At 28.0% G+C, this 25,726-nt stretch overlaps 2 protein-coding genes across 2 annotated transcripts in view; one reads left to right on the top strand and one right to left on the bottom strand.

Annotated features, from left to right (window-relative positions):
- The window catches only part of LOC123294753 (inositol hexakisphosphate kinase 3), a 112,641-nt gene extending 95,949 nt beyond the window's left edge, over window positions 1–16,692 (top strand). Inside the window, exons 4-8 of the mRNA XM_044875891.1 lie at window positions 6,954–7,289; window positions 8,396–8,522; window positions 13,701–13,830; window positions 14,002–14,472; window positions 15,118–16,692. Coding sequence (XP_044731826.1) covers window positions 7,101–7,289; window positions 8,396–8,522; window positions 13,701–13,830; window positions 14,002–14,472; window positions 15,118–15,934 — 1,734 coding nt within the window. The 5' untranslated portion in view covers window positions 6,954–7,100 and the 3' untranslated portion in view covers window positions 15,935–16,692. The remainder of the gene's footprint in view (window positions 1–6,953; window positions 7,290–8,395; window positions 8,523–13,700; window positions 13,831–14,001; window positions 14,473–15,117) is intronic.
- Window positions 16,693–23,488: 6,796 nt separating this feature from the next.
- On the bottom strand, window positions 23,489–25,465 carry LOC123294754 (cyclic GMP-AMP synthase-like). Its single transcript, XM_044875893.1, has 2 exons — window positions 25,376–25,465; window positions 23,489–25,164 (listed from the first exon to the last, which is right to left on the bottom strand). The coding sequence occupies exon 2, from the start codon at window positions 24,951–24,953 to the stop codon at window positions 23,874–23,876; it is 1,080 nt and encodes a 359-aa protein (XP_044731828.1). The 5' UTR covers window positions 24,954–25,164; window positions 25,376–25,465; the 3' UTR covers window positions 23,489–23,873.
- Between the last annotated feature and the right edge of the window lie 261 nt (window positions 25,466–25,726).

Here is a 25,726-nt window from a genome sequence, read left to right as displayed (position 1 = left end):
TTTTCATTTTATTAATCGATTTTGAAATTAGTACTTCCGCTCTCTGGTTGGAAATCTAATAACATCTTAGTTTATGGAATGCAAATTAAATCTGAAATACACCTCATAACATAATTAAAATATAAATTCATTTTCTTATTAGTCGCCCTATTAGCTCAGTTGGTTAAGGTGTAACCAATTAACAGTTGTGATGGGGGGCTTGTGTAGTGCATGATATATGCATGAAGGAGATGCACTCAGCCTCTGAAATTGAGGCGCTGATTAATGAAATTATCAGCGGAAAAGTGGTAAAGCACATACGGTATCACAATGGGCTCTACTCGCACCGTGCGTGAGTTTTATTAGAGGCGTTTCCATAGTAACGATACACTACTTTTATTATAGAATTGTATGGATACATATATAATTGTATGGATTGCATTTATAACTTAAATTAATCATTAATTTAATATTATTGTATCAAAAATTTAAATAAATAATTATGATAATTAACAATTAAAAAATAATATTTGTGCAATTTGATTTCTTATCTTCACAATTATTAATCCATTAAATTTAATTAATTAGTGTTTTTCAATAATTTTAATTTGACATTTTCTATAACATTAACATGTAAAGAATTGCAAACTAATCATAACAGCCTTCTTTATCGCCAAAATTTCACTGGAAGCACTGGCATCGATTTCATTGTCCCTACCATGACTACGCACACAACGAATAGCCTAAGTGTGTCCTTCGTGTACAGCCAATATAAGCTAACCTAACCTTTTCTTAATTTTTCTCAATGAATATAATTTTTACCGGATGAATACAATAATTTCCTATCTGAAAATTAATAAAATGGTATTTTATTGTGGAATAATGCCAAATTAATATCAAATATTAACTAAAATAATTTGTTTCATTATTATAACATTTGTATATCCATTAAAATTCAGTGTAACGCTATTTTGTCTAACTAAACACACAGACAGACTAATTAGATTTAGAAAAAATTGAATTATATGTTTAAATACATTGTATTATATAATTAATTTGAAAATCGTAGGAAAATTTATTTAGAATAAAATTAATTCTATTTTATTTGCTTATACATTATTTTTTAATTTGATATTCTGTTAATGTTATTATTTTCAAAACCGTTTTTCTTTGTAAGATAATTCGAAATAATATAAAAATTAAAATTGGAAATAAAATTTCATATAGATATTTTTTTCAGTTAGTCATTTAATTGTTTCATTTCAAAATACCTAAATGAAAAAAATGGTATTGACAAAAAAGTATGACAGTATTTACCAAATTTTTTGTAGTGTTATTTTCACATAGGTACTCTTATTTCACTGAGGAATGTACTTCAATTCATAGTAGAAAAAAAGTCGCCCCCCTTTGCCTGTAATTATCATATCCTTATGTATGCTTAGATCTTTAAAACTACGCAACGGATTTTGTTGCGGTTTTTTAATGAGTAGAGTGATTCAAGAGGATGGGTTTTATTTGAAAGGGATGTGCTTCAAAAACTTAAAAAGTTGTGCATCGATTAAGCTCAAATATTGACAAGATATACAACCAGCTTCTTTAATTGTTTTATCTATTTTTAACTTTCGGGGAATGGATGGGTGGAGCGAGAAAATGGCAATGAATAATCGAATATTTTCAAATATATCCAAGTGGGGTATCAAATAAAAGAGCATGACGAGTACATTACAAAACTGTTATCCCTACGCAAGGGTATATGGGGGAGCAATTTTATAATAAACACTAACTATTATATGAACATACAAACGATAATCGAATTACCTTTAAATGTATGAAATGACGAATGCGTGATTCCATGTATTCGTAGTTCGTCGAACTGTATGTATATACATTTTAAACTTGATATTGTTACATTAAAAACGCATTTTTTTCTAAAAAAAAAAAGAGTAATATATTTAAATATTTTATAAAATTAAAAATGCATTATATTTTTCAACGAATGTTTTACATATTACATATATTATTCTATTACAAATGTATTGTTAATAAATATTATTTGTAATATACCATCAGCAACACTCCAGTTAGTTCTTTATTTACGATTGGTGATGGATTAAACAATTCTGATTCAAGAATTGATTCATCAAAATTGCTACGTTTGCAATTGCTTGATTCCCCCTCTTTTGAAACATTTGAATGCTGTAAGAAAATAGATTTGTCTGTTGTTTTAAATTGAATATGGTTAAATAACGAATTCAAAAATTTTTTTCTCACACTCAACGAAAATATTCATCGTCCGATACTGGGTGCGCAGGTAGTTACTAAAGTAAAACTTCTTTTGGCACGCTTGACTTGGGGAGTAAACTGAAGAATGTATGATCAGAATGTTACGAAAATGTGTGATCAAGCTTGTTACGAAAAGTGTGGTCAAGTTGAGAGGAAGATATAAGTTAGTGAAGATAGAAGGAGATCAAGCTTGTTACAAAAAGTGTGATCAAGTTGAGAGGGAGATATAAGTTGGTGAAGATAGAAAGAGAGAGTTACTTTTCAAAAACATAACAGCATCTATGTTATATAGTCACAGAGACTCAGTAGCTTAGTGGCAGAACACTAGACTCCGATACCGGAAACCAGCGTTCGTAACAAGCTCATGTTAAAAATTGTTGTTTTGTTTTTATTACTCAATAATCTTATAAATAATAATTATTTTATTTGTAAAATGTATTTACAAATAGAGCTTTCACTTCAGTCGTGTGGTCTAAGTCACACTTTTTTCTAATGGTCCCTCCTGGAAGACAGTTAACAAGTTAAGGGTATCCACGTATTTGATAAAATATTAAAATTTTTATGTCTAACGGTGTTCTGAGCACGTTCTAAAAATTTCTACTTTATATTTTTTTTCGTTTTTGAATTATCGTGTCCACAGACAGACTTGGGACTAAATTTAGTATACCTTGATATATTTCATATATACACAATATAAAAAATCTTTAAATACTTCAAAAGAATTTAAAAGCATATCAAATGAATTAATTCTCTGAATTAGCGCTCTTTAATCGAACACCATTTTCGACCATAACAACACAATTCTAGACATTGTTTCTTTACTTACGACGCAAGCCAACCTTATGGTATTCAAATTTACATAGACATAAAATTCAAATGGTGAATAACCTCAGAGTGTTGTTTTGTTATTGTTGCTTTTTGTATCGTATATATGTATAATAAATATATGTTAGGCAAAATATAATACGTATTTTTAGTCCGGTGGATAAAATCTATTTATATCAAAAATAATTATATTATACTTCATGTGGTTCGACTCGACAAGTCAATATCAAATTATTATTATTTTATGGTTGCTTTCTATAACCATAAAGAAAATCATTTGAGCGTTTAAATTTGTTTGAACAAAGAGAATTATTTAACGATATATTATTAATTTTAATATGGTGGTCAAGAAAAGGTCAAAGATTTATTACGCACATTCTGTATTTATAATTAGGCATATTTTTCCCTTATTTCATAGCACCAGATAACCATGAATTGTATTTGGTTTACCATTTTACAGAAATATTTAATTTATGGTTCAAAATGATGCTCATAGATGGTGCAGCGAGTTATCGAACTAAATTTAATTTTCTTTTAAGTATATTTTTATAAATTAAAGTCATGTGTTATTCTGATGTATGAGCTATATTATTGTAGAGTTGCATTCAAATCCATTCAGTAGCTTGTACATGAAATCTAATCAAGCAAACAAGCATATAGTGAAACATGGTTACGATGATTTATACAACGCGTTAAATTTTGTATAAAGTCAAGCATTGCAAGTATATAATCGTGAGTTTAAGAAAATAGTTCAGAATTTGAAGAAAAAAATAACCGAATTAATGTAACTCTCAATTGTGACATGTTCCTATATGTTTAAAAAATATCCCTATGGGTAAGCAATTATAATTGGTTTTGATACATCAAAACATCCTCACAAAATTTCACATTTATCAGAATCAGTTCGAAGTCTTGAACTACTAAATCTATCTAAGCACCAATCCATGAATTCGTTCAACAAAGGGACAATCGTTAAATAAGGGATAATCACTCTAAACTTTAGGTAGCCATTAAAATATTCATCTCTTGCTAGATTACCTAAAGTTGTTGTGTATTTGTACCTTTACAGATTTTTATCTCACTAATACTAGAATTTCCTTCATTCAATGATTTCCTTTTCCAGGAACATTTAAGAGCTCTCTATAAAGAATCATATTTTCTATACACATATTATTTTTTTCATTATCATCGAAATTCTTAGAAATGTATTCTATTATATTATGAAAAATATTGTCATATACAGACATATTTTGTATAATAAAAGGAGTTTATTCATGATATATAAATTCAACAGCTTGATTATTCTTTCTAGAAGAAAGAAGATAATGTTTTTGTTTAGATTTGAAACGCGAATCAGACTTACACAGTACAAAACATAGACATACATACACTTGTGCTATTTTATTAATAACCTGAAACTGTCATTGTCCTAAGACGTGCATGTTACAATCTGTAAAATGAATAATGACTCTTTGTACTATAAAATGCATGCATAATATTATCATACCGGTGCATTGCCTTACTATATAAACTTTATTATTGGTCTAGGCTTGGGCGTAGTATTTGAAAACCATTTCAGAACGACTGGAAATTGTAGAGACTGATTTCAAGGTCGGGCAGTGCTAGATTGAGCAGTAGGTCGAGTGTTTATAGGGGCGAGAAAATTGTAGATTTTGGAGCGAAATTTAATAAAAATTAGAATTTATGTAGAAACATACTTAAATATTCTGATTTTGAGTCATAAAAGCATATTATTGTTTTATTATATTAAAATTAAAAGTCGTTATTTTTAATATGCAAATCACGTGACCTAAAACACGAGCCGCCATGATCTGACATCATATAGATAATTAAAATATACAATAATTACTAATTTGTTGATGGCTTTCATAGTAATTGTAGGTTATGTTACCATCATCTTTATTTGTACATATAATAATTACACACACGATTGTTGTTTTTACCAATATTACGTCACCAAAAAGGCTGACAGCGTTTTTGAGAGAATAAAAACAGGTTTAAAATTTAAGAATACCTTATTAATTGAAAAAAGCTCTGAAAAATCTATATTAATTAATTATAAACTTACCACGACACTTAAAATTCTCAGGCCTTTTTAAAGAGAACTTCCCAACTATAAAAGTTTTCGCATAATCTTGACAACAGCCTCTCATATTTCAATTCGTACTCAAATATTTCAAAATAATTATCAAATTCTACGTTAGGTTCTAGTCCTATGATATATGCTTACTTATAAATATATCGATTGTGTATGCAACCATCTTCCTGAAATAAATATTATGTTTACCTACAATCAATCAAACGAATAATGACCTTATTATAACATTTACCTCATTGCAACACAGACAGACATGTTAATAATAAATTATACGGTCGATCTAAGCCTATAGCTTATCAAATTTTGACATGCTAATAAATATTTATGGTATGTTACGTTTTTTTTTATGTAGAAAAGTTATTCTAAAATTGCCTAGACTATATATTTTAATGTGTAAATATTCTTAGTTTATTCTAATTTAAATGCATCAGTGCTTTTATATAAAGGCCAGGAAATGATAATAAAAAACTGCATTATACTGTTTTTTTTATTTGTAATTAGGAAGATGGTTTTACTTTCTAAACAACTCTAATGTATTGCAGGTGTTGTATTTTTTAAAACTCGATCAATACACTTACTGGGTATTCGAAATTGTTGGTAGAAAACGTATCTTAGTGAAATTTGAATTTGTTGCAAATCTCGTTTCTAATCACACTTACCTCATTTTGCTTTGCCTTGCCAAAATTGAAACGCATTTAAGAATGCTTTGATAAAAAAAGTTGAAACTTCTGTAACAAAGAAAATATCGCTCCCGTTTGTCGAGGTAATTAGTTCTACTGTATTTTAACAATATTGCAATCTATGTAGGAATACTAAATAGAACTTCCGTTTGAAACGGCGGGGAAATTGGTGATGTGTTTCTTTAAAACAATGAAAGTCTTAGTTTTGAAAAGGCTTACTAATAATTGATCAATTCCTACTCGACTTTGCAATCTTGATTTATAATATGTTACTCAATAACTGCAATCACAGGGATCATATCATTGGCAAGGACTAACCAAATTTTGATTTAATGCAATAGATTTTTGCTCAATTAAAGAACTTTCTATAATGGGAAACGCACAATGAAATTTGTATACTCTTTTGGAATATTTTGTGAATAATTTCCAGGTAAAATTTAACAAGCTCATTGCAAGAAACTAATATCCAAGGAAGAAAGGTTTTGAAATTTTGATAGTATCTAAACAGAGAAAAAGGAGTTCAGGTAAACTTGGATAAAATGTGAGAGAAATTTAATTGCTATTTGATCCCCTTATTTAAACCCTCTAAAATACTTCTATCATTCGTGTAGGTAACTTAGTTAAGAAAATTCACGTTTTGATTTTCTTTGTTTTAATAGAAAGAACTTTTGCAGATTTTAAGATTTGTTACCTTAGAAACGATAAATTTATTAATTATAAGATTCAAAAAACCCGTTTCTTGTAAAGTCTTTTCATTTTTCATCATAAATTTCTTAGCATTGTTATCATATTTTTTTGTATATATTTATAATAATTATTAAATTTTTTAAGTTAAGAAACTAAGAAATATAAGCTAGACAAATAATTTTAATACAATTTTCTTTTCATATTTCATTTCCAACTTTTTTTTTATATTTATAGAATTGTCAAAATTTTAGTTCAAAACAAACTAATATTTTTTACGTAAGTTTCGACGAACCAAAAAAAAGAACTAATTTTCTCTTATCAGAAAATACATGAACAAATAATTGAATAAAAATTTAATAAGGTTTTTCTCTTTGTTTCAGATCAATTAACTAAACACAATTAGGGACCAAATTAACGCAAAATAAATTTCATAGTTGTTCAAAACTTTTAAAAAAATTGTATCTTTTTGGTATTATTGGGATTAATCAAAGTGTTACCCCAAAGTATTTACATCAGAGAAAGAGGGAATGGTTTACCTGCTGGCTAATTGGGGTATGGGAGATTCTGACTTGCCGGCTCGAAACAGCCTTCAACACATTACTGGTAATGTATCAGCCGTCAGCAGTCAGTATGTTGAACATCATTCCCATGAATGCATACAACATCCTGATGAAAGTGATGATGATGAAGTCGCATTGCATCCACTCAACAATCAGGTAAATACAATTTTCTGAATTTAATCATTATTATAATTCTATTCCAATTGGTATTATTCGAGCTTGTGTGCTGAAGTGGCCATAAATTGGTAAAATCAGTTCTAGGACGGCAAGCTCATAGGCATAAGTTAAAATCTGTTGTAGAACCGTCGTATTTCATCCAAACTCAAACTGGCATGCTAGCAGTAGTATAAACCATCATATTTTCTATTTGAACTTATTCTGACGTTTTTATCCATGATTGAGGAAATTGAAAATAGGAGTGAAAAAGCACCCCTCTTCGTTTTTTCCAAATATCCCGTAAACAAAGCAAAATATCGATAAAGTTTATATAAAACTTTTTGTAGAGAATCAAATTTTCCATCGAATTAGTTTTTCATGCCAAAACAGTTGAAACAAACAGGGAAAAAAGCCAAATTTTCGCATTTTTTTATGGTTTTTGGCTTTTTTGACTGTATCTTTTTTGGGCGGAGATTGGTATAGGCATTACTTCAAAGAAAAAAAAGTAGATTAAATTTTCTTTTAAATGCTACGTTGGCAAATTTTGTTGGTCAAAAATTGACCGAGATTTAGCCATTTCAACCTGGCTTTTTTTCGTATTTCATCCCTCTTGAACTAACTATGGTATATGTCGAAAAATTTCACTCTAATTTTCCCAAGCTCTAACAGAATCCACTCTCAAAATTTGAAACGTAAGTCACAAATATTTTCATACTCTTTTTTTGGGAACGTCCTTAAATTACTTGGATCATTTAAAAGTGTAAAACATATTTATAAAATATAACTCAATATTTGTTCATCCACAACCGATCGACTGAATTTTTCGCTTTTTGTCCGTCGGCCAACTTGAAATTCTCTCATAATCAGTACTTTCTCTTTACATGTCACACATTTCCCTGCTACATACAAATTTTAATTATTTTTTAGGGCCTAAATAGCCCTATAAGAAGGAAGTATACCAATACAATTCTAATTTGTAGAATAATAAATAGTTAAAAATCGGTTTACTTAGATGCAAACGGAATCGTTTAGCTTGTAAGTACCCAAAAAACTAAACAAATTTATTTTTTTTATCAAAATAATAAAATTCTTTCAATTTTTTCCAGGTTGGGGGCCATACACGACTCTTACTATTAAATCAATCAACAATATGCAAGCCATTGAATTATCGTGAGCTCGATTTCTACCAGAACATTCCCACCGACATCCAAATGTTTGTGCCGAAATATAAAGGTAAGACATATCAGTTCATGACACTCTGAACGTCATCACAGTGATTGAAACAAAAAAATAGTTTTTATATGTTTTCATAAAAAAATATTTTAAACTCGAAAGTGCGATTTTTAGTGCAATTAATTATGATATTTTAATGTGGTTAGATATATTTTTCTGTGATATTTTTTTTTTTATTTTTATAAAAAAAATTTAATAAAAAATTATTTCAAATAAATCAATTTTTTTGATTTGGAAAAAGATTGTGATAAATTTGAAAGAAAAATCATGCTGATACAAATTTTTTTCTGTTAATTCATCTGTGATAAAATAATATTTTGTATAAAAAGTTCAAATGTTTTTAAAAAAGTTGTCTCAGCATTATTTACCAAAAAAAACACGAATTTATTTTATTATAAAAATAAAGATGACAGTTCCATACTTTTGCAATTTTAGGTTTAAGATTTTGTCATGTAGTTTATAATTTTTTTGTACTTTATTAATCATTTTCTTATTAAACAAAATAAAAGCACAGTTTTTATTAATGTCTATAATGATTACGTTTTGCATGAAACAAATAATGATCTCGAAAAAAATTACTAAAATAACATACAAGAAAGGGAAAAAATTTGACTAGATATATTCTTCGAGTTAACCTTACATTAATTCATCGAAATTTTTCTTCAGCTATGAGCTAAAGTTTTTCTTGAGCTTTACTAAAAAATTAGATACAATTTTTCGAAAATTCATTCGATTATCTTAGCTATATAACCTGAAAAGAAATTTAACACAATATTAATTGTATTTAAATGTAAAAGTTTACATCTTTATAACTGGTATTTCGAATGCTATGCTATCATCGTCAGTAGCTGTTTAGAAAACCAAAAATCCATACCACTCCTATTAAAAGTAGAGAAACGCAGCTTCTTGGATCATTTCCTTACTCCCAAGCAGTTACAATTCGTTTCCAGTCCTTCTCTTAAAAAAGTAAATACAAAGATTTCTTTGCTTACAGGCTAGACAGCCAAAAATCTATGGCTATCGCAGCCTAATAAGACATAAATGATTATTCGGTGTTGGACATGGAAATGTGAAAATTGTTATTTCCTTCAATCTCCACGCATTTATGGCAAAGTTGCCTGCTTGCTCGATATTTTTGCACCCTTAAATTAGTCGCTTGAATAAGATCATTTGCCTGTAACAGATAATGTTAGTTCAGTCAGCTTTAAACTATTGACAATGATTCGAAATCAATCGATGTATCAGTTATGGAGATGTAAATTTCAATTTTGAATAAATTTAAAACAAAAACTTGATTATCTTTGTTATATTTCGAAACAATTCTAAAACCTGTATATTTAAAATTGAAAAAAAATCTCTCTATTCTTGCCAAATGGACTAATAAAACAAATTTTTGAATTGAAAAAATAAAATCCACAATTTCCTGAAAGAATTTACAAATAAAATGTCACCCATAAAAGGAAGGTTAACACATCAATTAAGATTCAAAAACAAACATTTCCTGTATATATGTAGTCAATGTTTTTTTTTTTATCACAGTTTTTCATCGAATTTTCATCTCATAAATTTTTTTTTTTATATATATATATATACATTTACAAATAATTTTCAATCATGCAATTGCTAGTAATTTTGTAGCTCTTTAATAATACAACAACAAAAATAATTTATTATCAAATGAAAATATAAATTTTTCAACTGAAAATGCGTCATTTTTATTTTGTTCTATTTTTATATAAAAGGGTATTAAACGTTTTTTTTTTTTATTATTACAAAAAATGCATTTGAGATATAATTTTAATAACTTTATGATATTTTTTGTTGTTTCAAAAATGTTATAAATGTTTAATTAATTAATGGAAAATTAAATAAAATTTTCACCTCATTGTACGATAATGTAAAGCTTTGATTTTCATATTCAGTTTATAAAAGGAAAATGCAAGGATTTAAATTCTTTTAACTAATATGTGTATTTTTATACTGGATGTGTGGACTTATGACGTTTGAAGGGGTAAATATACCTCAGGGGTAAAGGATAAATATGCTTTAGTCCAAGGCCAAGGGTAGTATTCGATAGCCATTTCCGAACGCCTCGAAATTTGATAGACTTAACCTTCAAGGTCATGTCTAAACAACTTTCTCTGGCCTACGGAAATTTTTATAGCTTGGGACTTCTCTTTCAATGAACATTAAATTTTAATGTGACCGTGAAAGAGAAATCCTCGGTTAAGAAAAGTTCCGTACCGGAAAAAGTTATTTAGACACAATCTTGGCAACAATCTTTCTAAAATGTCATATTTTACACTTGGCTTTGGACCTATGCAGGAAGGTGAAACTTATGAAATGTTTTTTAATGCTTATCCTTACCAACATCATATTTTCTTAGCCCCCGTATGCTATTATCAGTGTATCGACACGTAAAGATTGAATTAATTGCTTTTTCTCAAATGAATAAATGCATTTTTTCCAATTATTTGTAATTCAGGTTAGAAGCAATTGCAATTAGCATTTGATTTTTTATTTTTTTATTTTATCGATAAGAATAATTTGTTTGCCTGTAGAGTGAATGTTTTCTCATTCAGAATTATTTTTTTTATTCAAAAAAGAAAATTACGAAAAAACAAATAAATTCGGTATTCATATGAATATTATTATTTACCTTTAATTTATGTCTAAAGTGCTTTTAGAAATTAATTACCAATAATCGGCAGGTAAGTAAAGTTTTTCGTTTGTGAATATGTGTGGAAAATGAGCCCAATTCAATTTTTTTGGATCGTAACTCAGTCAAACCGTTAAAAAATTTCCTTGGGAACGGAAAAAATTACTTAAGTTGACCCTCCCCCTTCCCATATTCTTCTAGAAGTGGGTCCCTATTTTGTATATTAAGAGAAGTCACTTTTCTCGGCGTATCTTGAAAATAGTATTGCCAAATTTATGTCTGAAACTTCTTCAAGTTTTGAAGATTGATTTAAAAGAAAACTTTGAGTTCTAAGTTTTATAAAAAACAGGTATTGCTTCTCGAGTTTTCACTGAAAAGTTTTAACTTTTTAAATAATCAAAATTTAAATAAAAATGGAAACTGTTCGATCATGATAAGATTGAATAATTAATTTCAACTACTAAGTAAAAAGTGGCGGAAAGTAGTCACTCCTCATAGAATCTAAAAGAGGGGAGGTAACTTGAGTAAATTGTTCCGGTAGTATCTTCACAAATCTCGACAGTATTCCTATCAAAAAAATTGAATTGAATTCAATGAATACTTGAATTTAAAAACATAATTTTTTTTGGACAAAATTTTTTAAAATTATTCATCTCATTTATAGTAAAATTTCAATTAAAACAAATTGGTCCAAGTTGCTAAATCTAATGTTTCGTAATTTCTTGGATCAATAATAATTAATCGAAATTTTACAAACAAACAAAAATCATAAATTCATTTCATTTATCAAATTTTTTTTCAATTCAAAAATCTCAAAATTTAAAGGATGAATGTGGAGAACTCTAAAAAAATTTCTCTGGTATGTATGAAATATGAATGATTGTGTCGTTAGTAAAAAAAATTGGTGTATTTAAGCACCAAACTTCATATGCCAAAAAATCTCGATTTCCTTGTTGTATCAAGGATACTCGGCTAACACGAGGGAGACCAATCCGGCAGCCCTTTTGGCCAAGGCGATTGATTCATATGGCTCCTCACACACACATTCGTTGCGTCTCCTATCAATCAACAACACTATCTACTCCCCGCTGTTGTGTTCCGCATCGTTCGCGCAAGCAATCATTATTCGGTAATTCACCGGTTTGTATCGATGTCACTGAATGGGAGGGGATTATCACACTTTTTTATCGGATACATTTAACTGATAACATCATTATCAAAAAAAAAACCCTATCAAAAACAATTTTCCTCTATATCAAAATTGCGTCATTTATTTCGCAAAATTTAAGTTTGACAAAATGATGAAATCAGTTAAATGGTATTTTTTTAAATGAAAATAATTTAAAAAAAATTTTATTTTTAAATTCATAACGATTATGTGTCTTTAAAAAAAAAATAATTACACTTCCTCAAAGCACTTTTTTTACTCTCATTTTTTCCATTCGACAGACAGACAAAAATATTATTTCACATTTTTTTAACCAAATTAAAATTAACATTTTTTAAAATAACACATAATTTTCATTTAATTTTGTTGATTTTTCAAATTTCTATGTGAAATATAAAAGCTTTTAACTTAGATTTTTTCGAAAATTATACTGGATATATTCGGTATAATTTTTGTAAAAAATAATATATGTAAAATTTATCCTGAATTGTTTGAAACAATATGAAACATTACAAAAACTAGATAAATAGTTCAAAATTTTTTAGCGCTTTCGACATAGTTAAAACGCCATTTTCAGGAACTAATTTTTTGTTATATTAATGTTAATATAACAAAAGAAAAAAACCTTAACGATCATGAGCGTTTTAAAAGAAAAGAGATTTCTCTGTCGCTTTTTTGTATTTCTAACCTTGACTTTGGGTAAATTTACAAAAAGGAATATGTTTGATATTGAATTGTGCCTCTTTTTTCTGTAAAAAAGCCCAAGTTAAGATTCCTGAAATTTCGGTACTACCAACATTATTAAAACGATTGAACTGGCTGATGGTAGGCACATTGAATGATTGTCAGGTCTACCCAGTGTATCACAATTATTGCAGGAGCGTCACAATGGGGGGAAGAGAGGAGGAAACAATGTTCCATCTTCTCTGTCACTATCCAGCCCTTGCCATGAGGAGATGGGCACACTTGAGCCAATTTTTCTTTGACAATCTCTCCGACCTGAAGTCCGTTGACATCAAATCACTCCTACTGTTCTTAAACAGCTCCAAATGACTCATGGCATAGTGGTTGGAGGTAGGCTAACCTTTTTTCGGTTTCACAACGGACCATATGGTCTGTGTCCCAACCCTAGACAGCCACTCGAATCTAAAACGACTGAATTTGTCTGATAAAGAATTATTAACCATGCCGAAAGCTTTTTAATAACTGTGCAACTTGAGTAGCTTTAAAATTTGATTGTCTATTTTTCGTATTGTTTTTATCCAATTTTTATGAAAATTCTGTATTTATAAATAATTTTTTAATAATTTAATGAATGAAAATATTAAATATTATTGCCAATTTGTTACAGGAGTAATGCAGGCGACCAATATCACCGGCATCAAATTGGACAAACGTTACAGCCCAAATTTTCGTGATGATATTTCATCTCGTACAGGAAAAGTCACCGGTGGAAAACGCAAACGTGACGAAGTTTTAAAGTATGTTTTAAATTTTTTTATTCCAATTTACAAATTTTAGTTCCAAAAAATTTTGAAAATTTATTGTTACACAGGCGTTCTAGAATTTTCCACACTAGAGTGGTAATAATCCTTTTTGTTGATGCGTATTTTTTAAGAAAATTGATTTTAATATAGTTCTTTTTTTTATAGTTTGCCTTACAGAATGAAAGTACATCGGAATGGGAACGCCAGCGAAGTATTGAAGAGTATCGCCACCATGGACAATAGTGATAAACAGTATTTTTTAATGTTGGAGAATATTACGTCACATTATGTGCAACCGTGTATATTAGATCTTAAAATGGGAACCCGGCAACATGGCGACGATGCATCAGCGGAAAAGAAAAGTAAACAAATGGCAAAGTGTGCGGCAAGTACATCAGCATCTTTGGGTGTGCGGTTGTGTGGCATGCAAGTCTTTCAAGCCGATTCAAATCATTATGTAAAACGTGATAAATATTGGGGACGTGAATTGAATGAAGAAGGTTTCAAGCAAGCACTTTATAGGTTTTTCCATAATGGTTATAGATTACGTGTGAATGTTATTCGTAAAGTACTCGCCAAATTGGAACAATTACGAAGGGTTATTGAAAAACAATCCAGTTATAGATTTTACTCTTGGTAAGATATCTTGTTATTCAAATTTTTTATTAACTAGTTCAATTATTGGTTCAAGACTCCGAATTCTGATCCTTGAGATATCGTGCAAAGTCTCATACGTAGAGAAATTTCTTGGTTCGATTTCAAGAAATTTTTTAGAAAATATGTCTAATAGTTACAGCACCTGTATTTTCGTGAATGTTAAGCTCTTATTACTATTTTAAATTCAAAAACAGAAACAATATTTCTTTATATTTTTTAAGTTGGCGAATTAGTTCGTAAAAACCGGATTTTTATTAACTATTTTCTCAATCTTCAAACAAACGCTATTTTGTAATTTTTTTGGGGCGAGCTTTATCTCCAAAATTGATTAATTGATTTTATTTATTTAATTAAACGTCAAATATGACTTCATTCTCGTGGAAATATTTGAAAAGAAAGACTTTAAAGTTTTACTAATTCTGAAAAACTCTTCTTTTGTATTAGTAAGACTTTTTAAGCCTTGTTCCTGAAATATTTCCATGAGGGTAATAAAGTCTTTATTGCTCAAGACGTAGAACTATCATCTATTTTACAAAGTAAGCAAGCAGTCCGAAATTTGAACTCAATCGAACCAGATATAATAAAAATCCTGTGATACTATTGAATATTCTTTTATCTTTACAGTTCGCTGTTAATGGTCTACGAAGGTCACGAAGTGATTCCACGTCAAAGGAGTGATCTTGAATATCAAGCTGCATTTTGTATCAGTGAAAACCGAACACTTGAACCAGAAGATGAGAGCAGTGAAGCATGCTGTTATGATGCTGATATCAGTAACTCCTCAGCAGATTTTAATCTCACAATGAACCATGACGAAGTCAGTCAAGATTCACATCAGCGAGGCTTTGGTGAAGCGGCGGCACGTGGTGCTAAAGCAACTAGTGCATTCTTTCCAATATCCGAAGAAACTGTTTTCTTAGATTCAGACCCAACAATTCCAAGTATAGCAACATCAAGTCCGGTGTCTGAAGACAGTTGGATGTTACTAAGTAACAGTAGTAGTGACGAATATTCATGTCAAATAAATGCCACCAGTTCGGCGGACGATATTTCATCCGATTTTGAAACTTGTAACATAAACACCAAACGTAATCGTCATCAGCTGCGAATAGACGAGGCTGGTGAAGAATTAGAAGAAGATGAAGAAGACGAAGATATGCTTCATACAACAACCGCGTTAAATAACACAAAACGGCCGCGTGTTAAAGATATTCAAACATCACATAATTTAACAGTACCCAATTCCATGAAACGACGTATGCGTCCACGGCCGACGATTTCACCACAAGTGGATGTACGTATGATTGATTTTGCACATACAACATTTGCTAGCAAAACAAATCCTTCCCAAACAACAGTACATCAAGGTCCTGATTGTGGTTTCCTAACAGGACTCGATAGTTTAAACAGATTATTAATAGAAATTTTAGCCGAAGGTTAATTCACTTTTAAAATAAATGTAAATATTTTTAATTTAAAAAAAATAATAAGCTGACTTCAAAAATTAGTTTTTTCTATTGGTTAATTTGTTCGGTGATGGATTTAGTAAAAAAAAAACAAATGTGTATAAAACGCAGTGCATGTGCGGTCTGCTATGGCAGCATGACGTAAAAACAAATTTTTAAATAATTTTTCTTTTTGTTTTTTAAAAAGTGTTAACAAAATTTATATTTTGAAAATCCATGATAAAAACTCTCTTGTATTTTTCTCAAGAGGGTAATTATTTAATGGTGTTATTTGTTAGAAGTGTAATAGCCAAAATAGTGATCAAAATTTGATAAATCTGAACCTCTTACTTACTACCGCGCGGTTATCTAAAGTTTAAACAAAATGGATAAGTTTTTATTTATCACTTTTACGCTATCTCGGAAGATTTAACGCTAGGGTTCGAGAAAGAGCTTATAAATAGCGTAACATTCTAGTAAAATAGAATAGAATATAGAAACATTCGAAAAGATAAGAACGGTGATTTTCTGGCATTTTAATAAAAGTACAAAATTTAGTGGCTTTTTACTGGATCGAACCTGACGAATATTTTGAAAATAGAGTGGTTCGATACAGTAATATACCGCTAAATTTGTTTCATATTTTTGTATGACGACACTAAGGAACGTTCTTATCTTTTTTTACCTTTCTCTCTTAGTCCTAGCGTTAAAATTACCGAGTAAGCATAAAATAGTTGCCCTTTCGTGTAGCCTCGCCCAAAAAAGTAATAATTTAGAATTTTTAATTTTGATGACTGTTTAGGCTACTCAGAATTGTATTATTTTTTATTTTAACAAAAAAACGAGTAATTTATTGTGCTCAAAGCACGTATTTTTACGATTTAAAATATTTAAAAAAATAAACATTTTGACAAATTCTTTGAAGATAAACAAAGAATGAACAATTTAATAATTATATTTTCAAAAATAAATGTACATTAGTGAGAATCCATTTAGTGAAACATTTTTAAATTTCGTATAACGTTCAAAATATTGGAATTATTTATTCACTGTAGAAATTATTTTTAAAAATATTTTTGCGAAGCGTAAAAGTGTGAGTGTTAAGTTACAGTTTATCGATTGTTCCAAAGTATTAGACATTAGGTAGTTTTTTTATGTACGTTTATTGTCAATCCTTTGTATATAATTTGAGAAAACAATAGTTAAAAAAGGCTTTTTTTAAACCAACACGGAAAAGTACTACATTTTCTTTTGTTACTGGCTAGCAAAAGATGAATATGGAAAGAAATGAAAATAAGAACAAACTCGTGTCAATTGCCGAGCACATGACCGCGAGAAAACGGCCTAAAGAAAAAGCCACTAAATTCATATTTTAATGAAATTGTACTATAATTTATTTTCACTTCAACTCTTCTGTATTGGTTTGAGAGTGTCCTTGAAGTTTCGCAAAAAAAAAAACGTAATAAATTACAGTGAATTGTATAATAAATTAAGGAAGATTAAGAAATTGAGTTTTTGGTAGGTAATCAATTTTTTAAAATTTTGTTAATTTATAAGATTTAGCAATTCAAAAAAAATTTTAAAACATTCATTTTTAAATGATGACTGAAAAATTTAATATTAATACAATAATAATAAAAATATAAAAATAGGCCTAAAAAAATAACAATAACTATATTAAAAACCTTTACTTGTCATTAAACAATATTTATTTCCAAAACTGAGTAAAAAACAGGTTTTTTGAGGCACCATCACTATTTATAAAGTGTCAATAGCCATAGATTTGTAATTATAGTAGTCATCTTGGAAAATTATTCAGAGTGTTTTAGTTATTGCAACGTTTAGTTGTAAAACTAGTGTAATTGACGATATTTTTCAAGAAAAATTTTCATTATGATGGCACATTATCTGTCAATAATATCAAGAATTTAAAACAATTTTTGTTAAACCATTAATAGTAATCAATGTCATTATTCGCGTTCATATTATTATAATATAAATTGATTCGCAAGAAACTGGTCAGGATCGTTTATAATGATTATATCACAATTTTTATTTCAGTAACGTTTCAATTTCTTCATTAGATTTTCATCAGACATCTAAAATCAACAAAACACATGCTAACCAGTAAATAATATGATTACGACATTTACGACACGTATTTACATCAACTATTAACTAATCGCTAACATACAATCATGACTATCACCAGGTGACAAAGTTTTTCAACAAGTGTTGCTACTTGAAATATTCCAGTTTTAATTTATTTTTCAAAGTATTTACTGCTCGGTTTATACTTATTAATGTATATTTAAGGTATCATTCTATAAATTACTTAAATTATTAGTGTCGGTGCTTTTATTCACTGTATTATTAGCCTGAATAAAAATCATTTTAATTATATTTCTCTTGAACTAGTTCGTTCCTTTATCAAGCATCGAAACATTATTAAGATCAAAATTGTGATGAAAATTAAAATGACGTTCTGCTAGTCACAACACAGTTATTTGTTTTGTTGATTTAGATGTCTGATGAAGATCTAATCAAAATATTGAAGCGTTGCTAAAATAATAATTGTGGTATAATTAAGCACGACCTTGTTCACTTTCCTACAAATAACTTTATATTATTAATAGTAAATCTTTCACCACCAAAGTAAGCCCATTTACTGGCGTAAGACATTTACGACAGCGACTCACTAAATCGAGGGTCTACAAATTATTGATACTTTTGTGTCAGAATGTTTTTTCAATAAATCTACAGATTTTGAAATTTATAATATGTTGAGCATTTTAAATGAAGTCCTTTAAAATATTATGTTACTTTTAGATTTTGCTGTGAGTTAATTATTTTATAAAAAGGAGTCATATCAAAAAAATCGATTACCTACCATAAACTCAATTGAGTAGTGATCACTTGTTGATATGAAACTACGCTGTGATCTTAGTGCAAATGATATAAAGCAAAAGAGAACAAAAAAAATATTATCTTAGATAAGTTGTAAATACTTAAAACAAAAAATTTTCTTGGATGCTTTAAATTCATTTGACCCCCAGATTTATGATTCTGGTATAACGCTACAGTATTCTTGTACAAATTTAGTAAAGTAAGATTTAATTTTTCCTCTAAATGTATAATTTAATTTAAAAAAACAGAATTTATATAATTTTAAGGATTAGTTGAAAACTTTGGCTAAACTAAAAAAAAAAGCAACAATTTTATATTTTACAATAATTGAAATAAACTATTTATATTAATTAGTTTAATTATTATTGAATATTTATATATTTTTTCATTTCATTTTGTCGTTATTTTTGTAGGTTTTAAAACAAAAATGTCAAAATAAATTTTTTGTATTATCAAACGTTGAAAAATATTCCTTATTCGATAAATTTGCACTCTAATAAATACAATTTCTTGAAATCATAATAATTTTTGTAAAATATACTTTTAAAAATGCACTTTTTGAAGGGTTTTATGAAGCCTTGTTTACAGGAATACAAATAAATGACGCCACGTTGCAGATTTGCAACGATACGTTAAATTTGCTTTGTTATTTTTCGAATGTTAAATATCTTAGGATGGTAGTATTTTCTATAGCAACGCACTTTTTGATTCGGAAGATCTTCACGCATGCTTAATAAAATAGTTTACTAACGTAATCGTGGCAAGTTCAAATTGATTTAAAAGCTTATATTTGACAAAAAAGTTTTCAAAAAAATAAAATGTCAATAACGTAAAAATAACAACTAACTTCACCATCTGCTAAAGGGGTTAACTTGACGTGGCCAAAGACTTTTCTTATATACAATATGAAAATAAGAATCACTTCAGGTGAAAAATTCTCACTGCACGAGCAGAAAAGTGAAGTTGATTTTTGAAAATCTTTAGAAGGACGCAAAAAAACTTCTAATTAAACAAAGAAGAAGATATAGAATAATGAGGTCATTGTACGGTATTGTCATAGATTATACATATAAAACTCTATTTTGCAAGAAAGAGACAGGCAACAACCTTTGAATGCTTTCAATTTCACCGTTTTTAATTAATTTTAATTTAACTATGAAATTTTGTTATGATATCAAATCTACTTTTACAATTTTATGGGTAATGTGGCAAATTCGATATAAGTCATCTACCCAATTGCAGTCTTCCGAATTCTTTTACTTGTGGGATACAATTTCTCCACGCGTTAAATTTTCCCGACCCAATCAGACAGATCTTTACGTTAATATTAAATGATGTATAATTTTTTAAATTATGCATCTTAATTTTTCTTCCACTTTTCGACGTTCCTATTGTTATAAAATTAAGGCACAAGTTATACAATGGGGTGCGATTTGATTCACGTAGCATGATTTTATCTCACCTAGCATCGCATGGTAATTTTAATGCAAGTGTATTAATCTTTATTGTTTGAAGTAATCCATACTAAAATCAGTTAAATTCTACAACGTTTGAATAACTTTCGAATTCGTAAAAAACAGTGTTTTATTCTAAATGTCTTCCGTATTTTTGTAAACAAAGTTTTGTAAACATTTCGTAAAATTGCTTATAATTTTTTTATTGAAATATTTCCATTCGTAAATATCTGAGCTTATAAAATTTGATGTTTCTACCCTGTATTTTAATAATTTGAAATTTTAATGTATAAAGATTAATACAAATTATTTCTAAATTTTTAATTGTGAACGATAAGTATTAAAAATCCATAACTAAAATGAGTCCACAGGTTCAATGATATGTCATCAATGCTTGATAAGTAGACATTATCCCTTCCTGAAAGACCCCACACATTGACATAATCAATCGAATTATTCATACAATGAATATCTTTGCATCTGTGGTCCTCTCTGATACATAAAGTGCGATGCGGTTTAAAGTTTACTTACATTCCGTATCGTTTACTTTTCTCATATTGCATTTACTCTGGTTATAACTGTGATCCAATAATTTGCAGTTTGGTAAAATAATTAGGAAATAAAAATAAATAATAAGACATTTTTTAATTAACAAAAATTTTATTTTTGTAAAAAAAAATATATAAATTTAGTCAACAAAATTATTATAATAATAAGTTCTAAAATTACTTTTAGTTTTAAATGATTTTTTGTAAGACTGAATTATGCCAACAAATATAGTGAAAACTGCAACTTATTGAGTTGCTTAATTATATATCGGAAGTATAATTTTGAGGAAAATTAACAGTATATTCAAAGTTTATATATAATTCGAAACTGAAAAAGTTTAGAAGATTGTGTTTTAAGCAATCGAACTATGGAAGAAGCCAAAATTAATTTATAGGATGCTCAGGAATAAATTAAGGAGCTACAATCAAAAATTTTTAGGTATTTTGGAGATTAAAAAATATTTCGAAGTAATATAATTACTAATTATAAAAATTATCAAATTTTTATACTGTTCTATTAATATAACAAAAGTTAAATTCATTTAAAGACCTTTCAGCTGCCTTACAACACATTTTTTGTCTTAATTATGTTGAGTATTAGAACATAAGACTGTGTAAGGGCGACCTTCAACTATTTGACAACCAGATGAGACATATTTTTTTATACAATTTTATTAATTGATAAACACGCTTATGAATAATAGTTTGTTTATCGAGAAGTGTTCATGTATAATTAATACCATTATATTCATAACTTAATTATCTTGCTTCTGATAACAATTTCAATTAGATAACAGATCGGAATAGCTACCTATATTTACTTACCTGTTCATACGTTACCTATTAACCAAACGAAATTGGTATCAGAAGAAAGATGATTTAATTGCGAAAATGATGGAATAGGTTTGCCTGCACAAAACCCTTCTTTTAAAGAAAAAATTCAATCAATAAAATTTCATAAAAAAATTTGCCTCATCTGGTTATTAAATGAGTGAAGGTCGACCTTAGATCTTCTAAAATCGCTGTTAGATAGGAGGAAATTTTGAATGTAAATAAATTTCACAAAACAAAATATCTCCTGCTCCTTCATATCAAATTTTTTTATTTTAATTCAAAATCACTGTTAATTTTTTTAGATCACTCTTCCACGGTTTGATTGCTTGATCTAAGCATGAAGATACACTTTTTCAATATCTGTCCCAAACTAGTAGTTTACAAAAAATTCAAACATTTTTCCATAATTAAAACTAAAATTAGATTAGTGATAATGATGATCAATTTAGAAAATTAAAAACCTATTTTTCAATGTTGATACAAATATGAGTCTCATTTTGAAGAAAAAAAAACTATTAATCCTACTGAATTTGTATCCAAGACCAATAAAAATTTGATACAAATTTTACTGAAAATAAATCCAATTTAGATGTTGTAAATAAAAAGTTATCTATATTTGTTCATTTTATTGTTTAAAAACGTATTTCCATTTTTCTTTATTAGATTTTTATTTAACTTAACGAAAAAAAAACAAAAAAACAAAGTGCAATCCTTAATCTCATTTTTAAATTTATTTTTTGACATTTTGGAATAAAATTGAATGCTTATTTTATTAGAAAAATCAAATTTAAGAAGTTTTTAAAAAAACAAAAATATCACTTCATGTACTATTTTTCATTATTGTTAAACTAAAAAAATTAAAAATATAAAACATAAAAAATTATCACTTGTGTCTCATTTGTCAATTCCTAAATAGTAGTCTTTTAAATGGAGGCCACGATGTTTATATTTCAGAGTCGGAATAAAATATATGCAATAGACCTTTTTATCGATTTGCTATTGTTTCAGACTATTCAAGTAAAGAAAATAAATAACTTTTACCTTGATCAAACAGCGTTTTTTGACCCGGATAGAAGATATGTAATATGTCTTTACTTGAACAGCTTTTTGACATCTGTACGAAACAAATTAAAATCATTTTTTTAAATGGAAAGGTCTATGTAAAAGGGCTGATTATTCTTCCTAGGTATGAGTATTTTGTATCACGATTTTTGGATTTTATAGAATAATTTATATCACTTCATGTACTATTTTTCATTATTGTTAAACTAAACAAATTAAAAACATAAAAAATTTATCACTCTTTTCTCATTTTTGATTTCTAGAATAGTAATTTATAAATGGGGTCCTTTCTTGACTTTAATATCTTACTTTCAGAACCAGAATAAAATAAAAATATCAGTAAAACGCCCGATCAATCATTTTGGGAGAAATAGTCACGAAAATTTAATTAATTTGACTTATAGATACCTATTTTCTAAGAAATTTCCTGAAATCAAGTCGAGAATTCGCTCTTAGTATAGGATATTAGACGATTCCTTAGAAACAAATTTTCTCCTTATACCTTAAAAATAATCAACTTTTATACAATAACAACTTTTAGTTTCGGAATTGTAGTTTTACGACTGAATGAATATTTTCTATGATTACGCCCTAAAATCCTTTAAAAATCCATATTTTTAGGACAATTTTCGGAGATATTTCGAGAATTATTCATCTAGTCGTAAAATGAACAGGATTTTTAAAATTTTTTTTGGATCTTGTATTCAAAAATAAGAAAAAACAAAAATTTTGAATCTTGGTATTTTTTTTAACAAATCGGAAAAATCTCAAAAAACAGGTATCATCGCTAACATCGATTAAATTATATGTAAAGTTGTGATTTGAATAAAAATGATTGACTAAGGTAATTAAAATTCAAAAAACATAATAATCCATTTTATTGATTTATAATTTCCAAGATTTTTTGATACCTCTCTTATTCTCATAATAATGTCTAGTCAATCGTTTTTTTGATAATTCTCGATTTACCTGGTTTGTGGCCATTCTTTCTCTACATGTATTTTATTCCGGATTTTATTTACATATTTAACAAAATATCAATTTATGGATCAATTATTTATATTAAAATTATAATCTTAACTCTTAGGTGCCAATTAAGACCATATGTGGGTCAGTAACATTCTTAAAAATTAATAATAAAAACGAAAATATTCCGATATGGATTTAGGATTCTGTTCAATCTTTTTAATAATCTTTGTTATGTGTTGATAATGATCTTGTAAAATGTCATTTTTAATTGTTTTGTACAAATTATCATCCATTTGCCAATAAAATGGAAGTTTCTTGACTTGCAAAGATAGTTGGAAAACTTTTAATAAATGTAAGAAAACATGTTCAAGTGATTTTGTGTTCCAAATGTCTTTGTTTTTTTCAAGTTCTATCAAACACAAATTTTTAATATGATAATTTACTATTCTTTCCATTCCACGGCTTTCCTTTAATTTCTTTAGTATTTTCCAAGCAGGTTTCAATCGATTTTGTCCCATCATCAATCGCCGTTCGTAATCATAGAATGATGGTCGCCAATAAATCCAACCCGGTTCTGTTTGGACATTAATACCTTTCCTTGGTTTTGGTATCAGACTCCATGCTAAATGGTTCAGTTTTGGATAAGGATTTGGGCGAAACGGTGGTTCTGGCCACCTTGAATTTGGCATTTGTATAACTGGAACGATATCAATAGAAAAAGGGTATTTTCCCCCAACAAATAATGTAATTGCAGGTCCGTTTGTTTTAACTTGAACATTATAATCTAAGCAAAGATCATAGCCTATTTCGTTGAAAGTTTTTTGCACAACCGAATACATCCAATTACGAAATTTATCAGGTAAAAAAAAATTTTTATCATCAAACCAATCTTGCATTACCTTAAACATCTTTTGTTTTGGTAGTTTTTTAATCGAGTTACGATCAATTTTCACTGTTAAAAAACCAGATTGTCCAGCATTTTTTATTTCGATTTCCTCACATTTTACAGGTAATTTTAATACTATGTTTAGATCAAATTCATCGGGTTTATCAATTTTTGCACCTTCCCAGTAACTTCCAACAAAGGCTATTTTTCTATACATGTATGCAAAAAGTTCATCAATGTCCATCATATCCTCAATAAATTCGTATATAAAATTTTGAAAATGTTGATTATACAATCTTTTTTCATTATGAGATATATTAATTTGCCTGCTTATATAATGTAATACACCTTCCATTTTTTCCCGAGTCTTCTAATTTTTCAAAAATCGCATAAAATAATTCCTTTTGTCTTATCAATTTCAAACTTGTATGTTGTATATTCCAGGAAATAACGATTTTAAACAAATTCTTGTAATGGCCTTTCCTAGTATTTTAAATATAAATAGATACGTTTGTCATATATATGTAAATTCGATTATTTTCTAAGTTTTGAATTCTGGCATAATTCTGAAAAAAATGATTTTCTTTTGCATAAAATAAAAAAATAAACAATTCAAAATATAAGAATCAAATAATATACAAACAATTAAAAACAAAATTATTTATTGATGAAGTAGGTACTAATAAATTTTTCGGGGTTTCCCCGCAGACGTATAACCAAAATTTTTTCCCAATTTTCTACGATTGTAGTTAAGAGATACATAAACAAATTTCTTACCGGTTTTAAACATGTATGTTCCTGCTATTCCAGCAAATATTATAGCCAAATGAATATTAACAAGATTTTTAATTCATCGATTTTCGCTGCCGATTTTCAAAATAGTTTAATAACTAATTTTTTTCTCACTTTAAAATTTTTCAACTTATTATAAATAATAATTTTAAACTTTCAAGATAGTTTTCTAACGATCCATTCAAACTGTTGTAATTAAATGATGTATAGAAGAAGTTTAATAAGAGAGAAAAAAAAAGGTTTGTCAACACGTCATACCGATTCAAAGATAACAAAAAATATATCGACTGGCCATTTAGGTGATTAGGATTATAAATAACTGTTTAATGCTTTAAT

Source organism: Chrysoperla carnea, chromosome 3 (genome assembly GCF_905475395.1).
Source record: "Chrysoperla carnea chromosome 3, inChrCarn1.1, whole genome shotgun sequence".
Classification (NCBI taxonomy): Eukaryota; Metazoa; Arthropoda; class Insecta; order Neuroptera; family Chrysopidae; genus Chrysoperla; species Chrysoperla carnea.
Note: the sequence above shows the minus strand (reverse complement) of the source record. Positions and strands in the feature narration are given on the sequence as shown.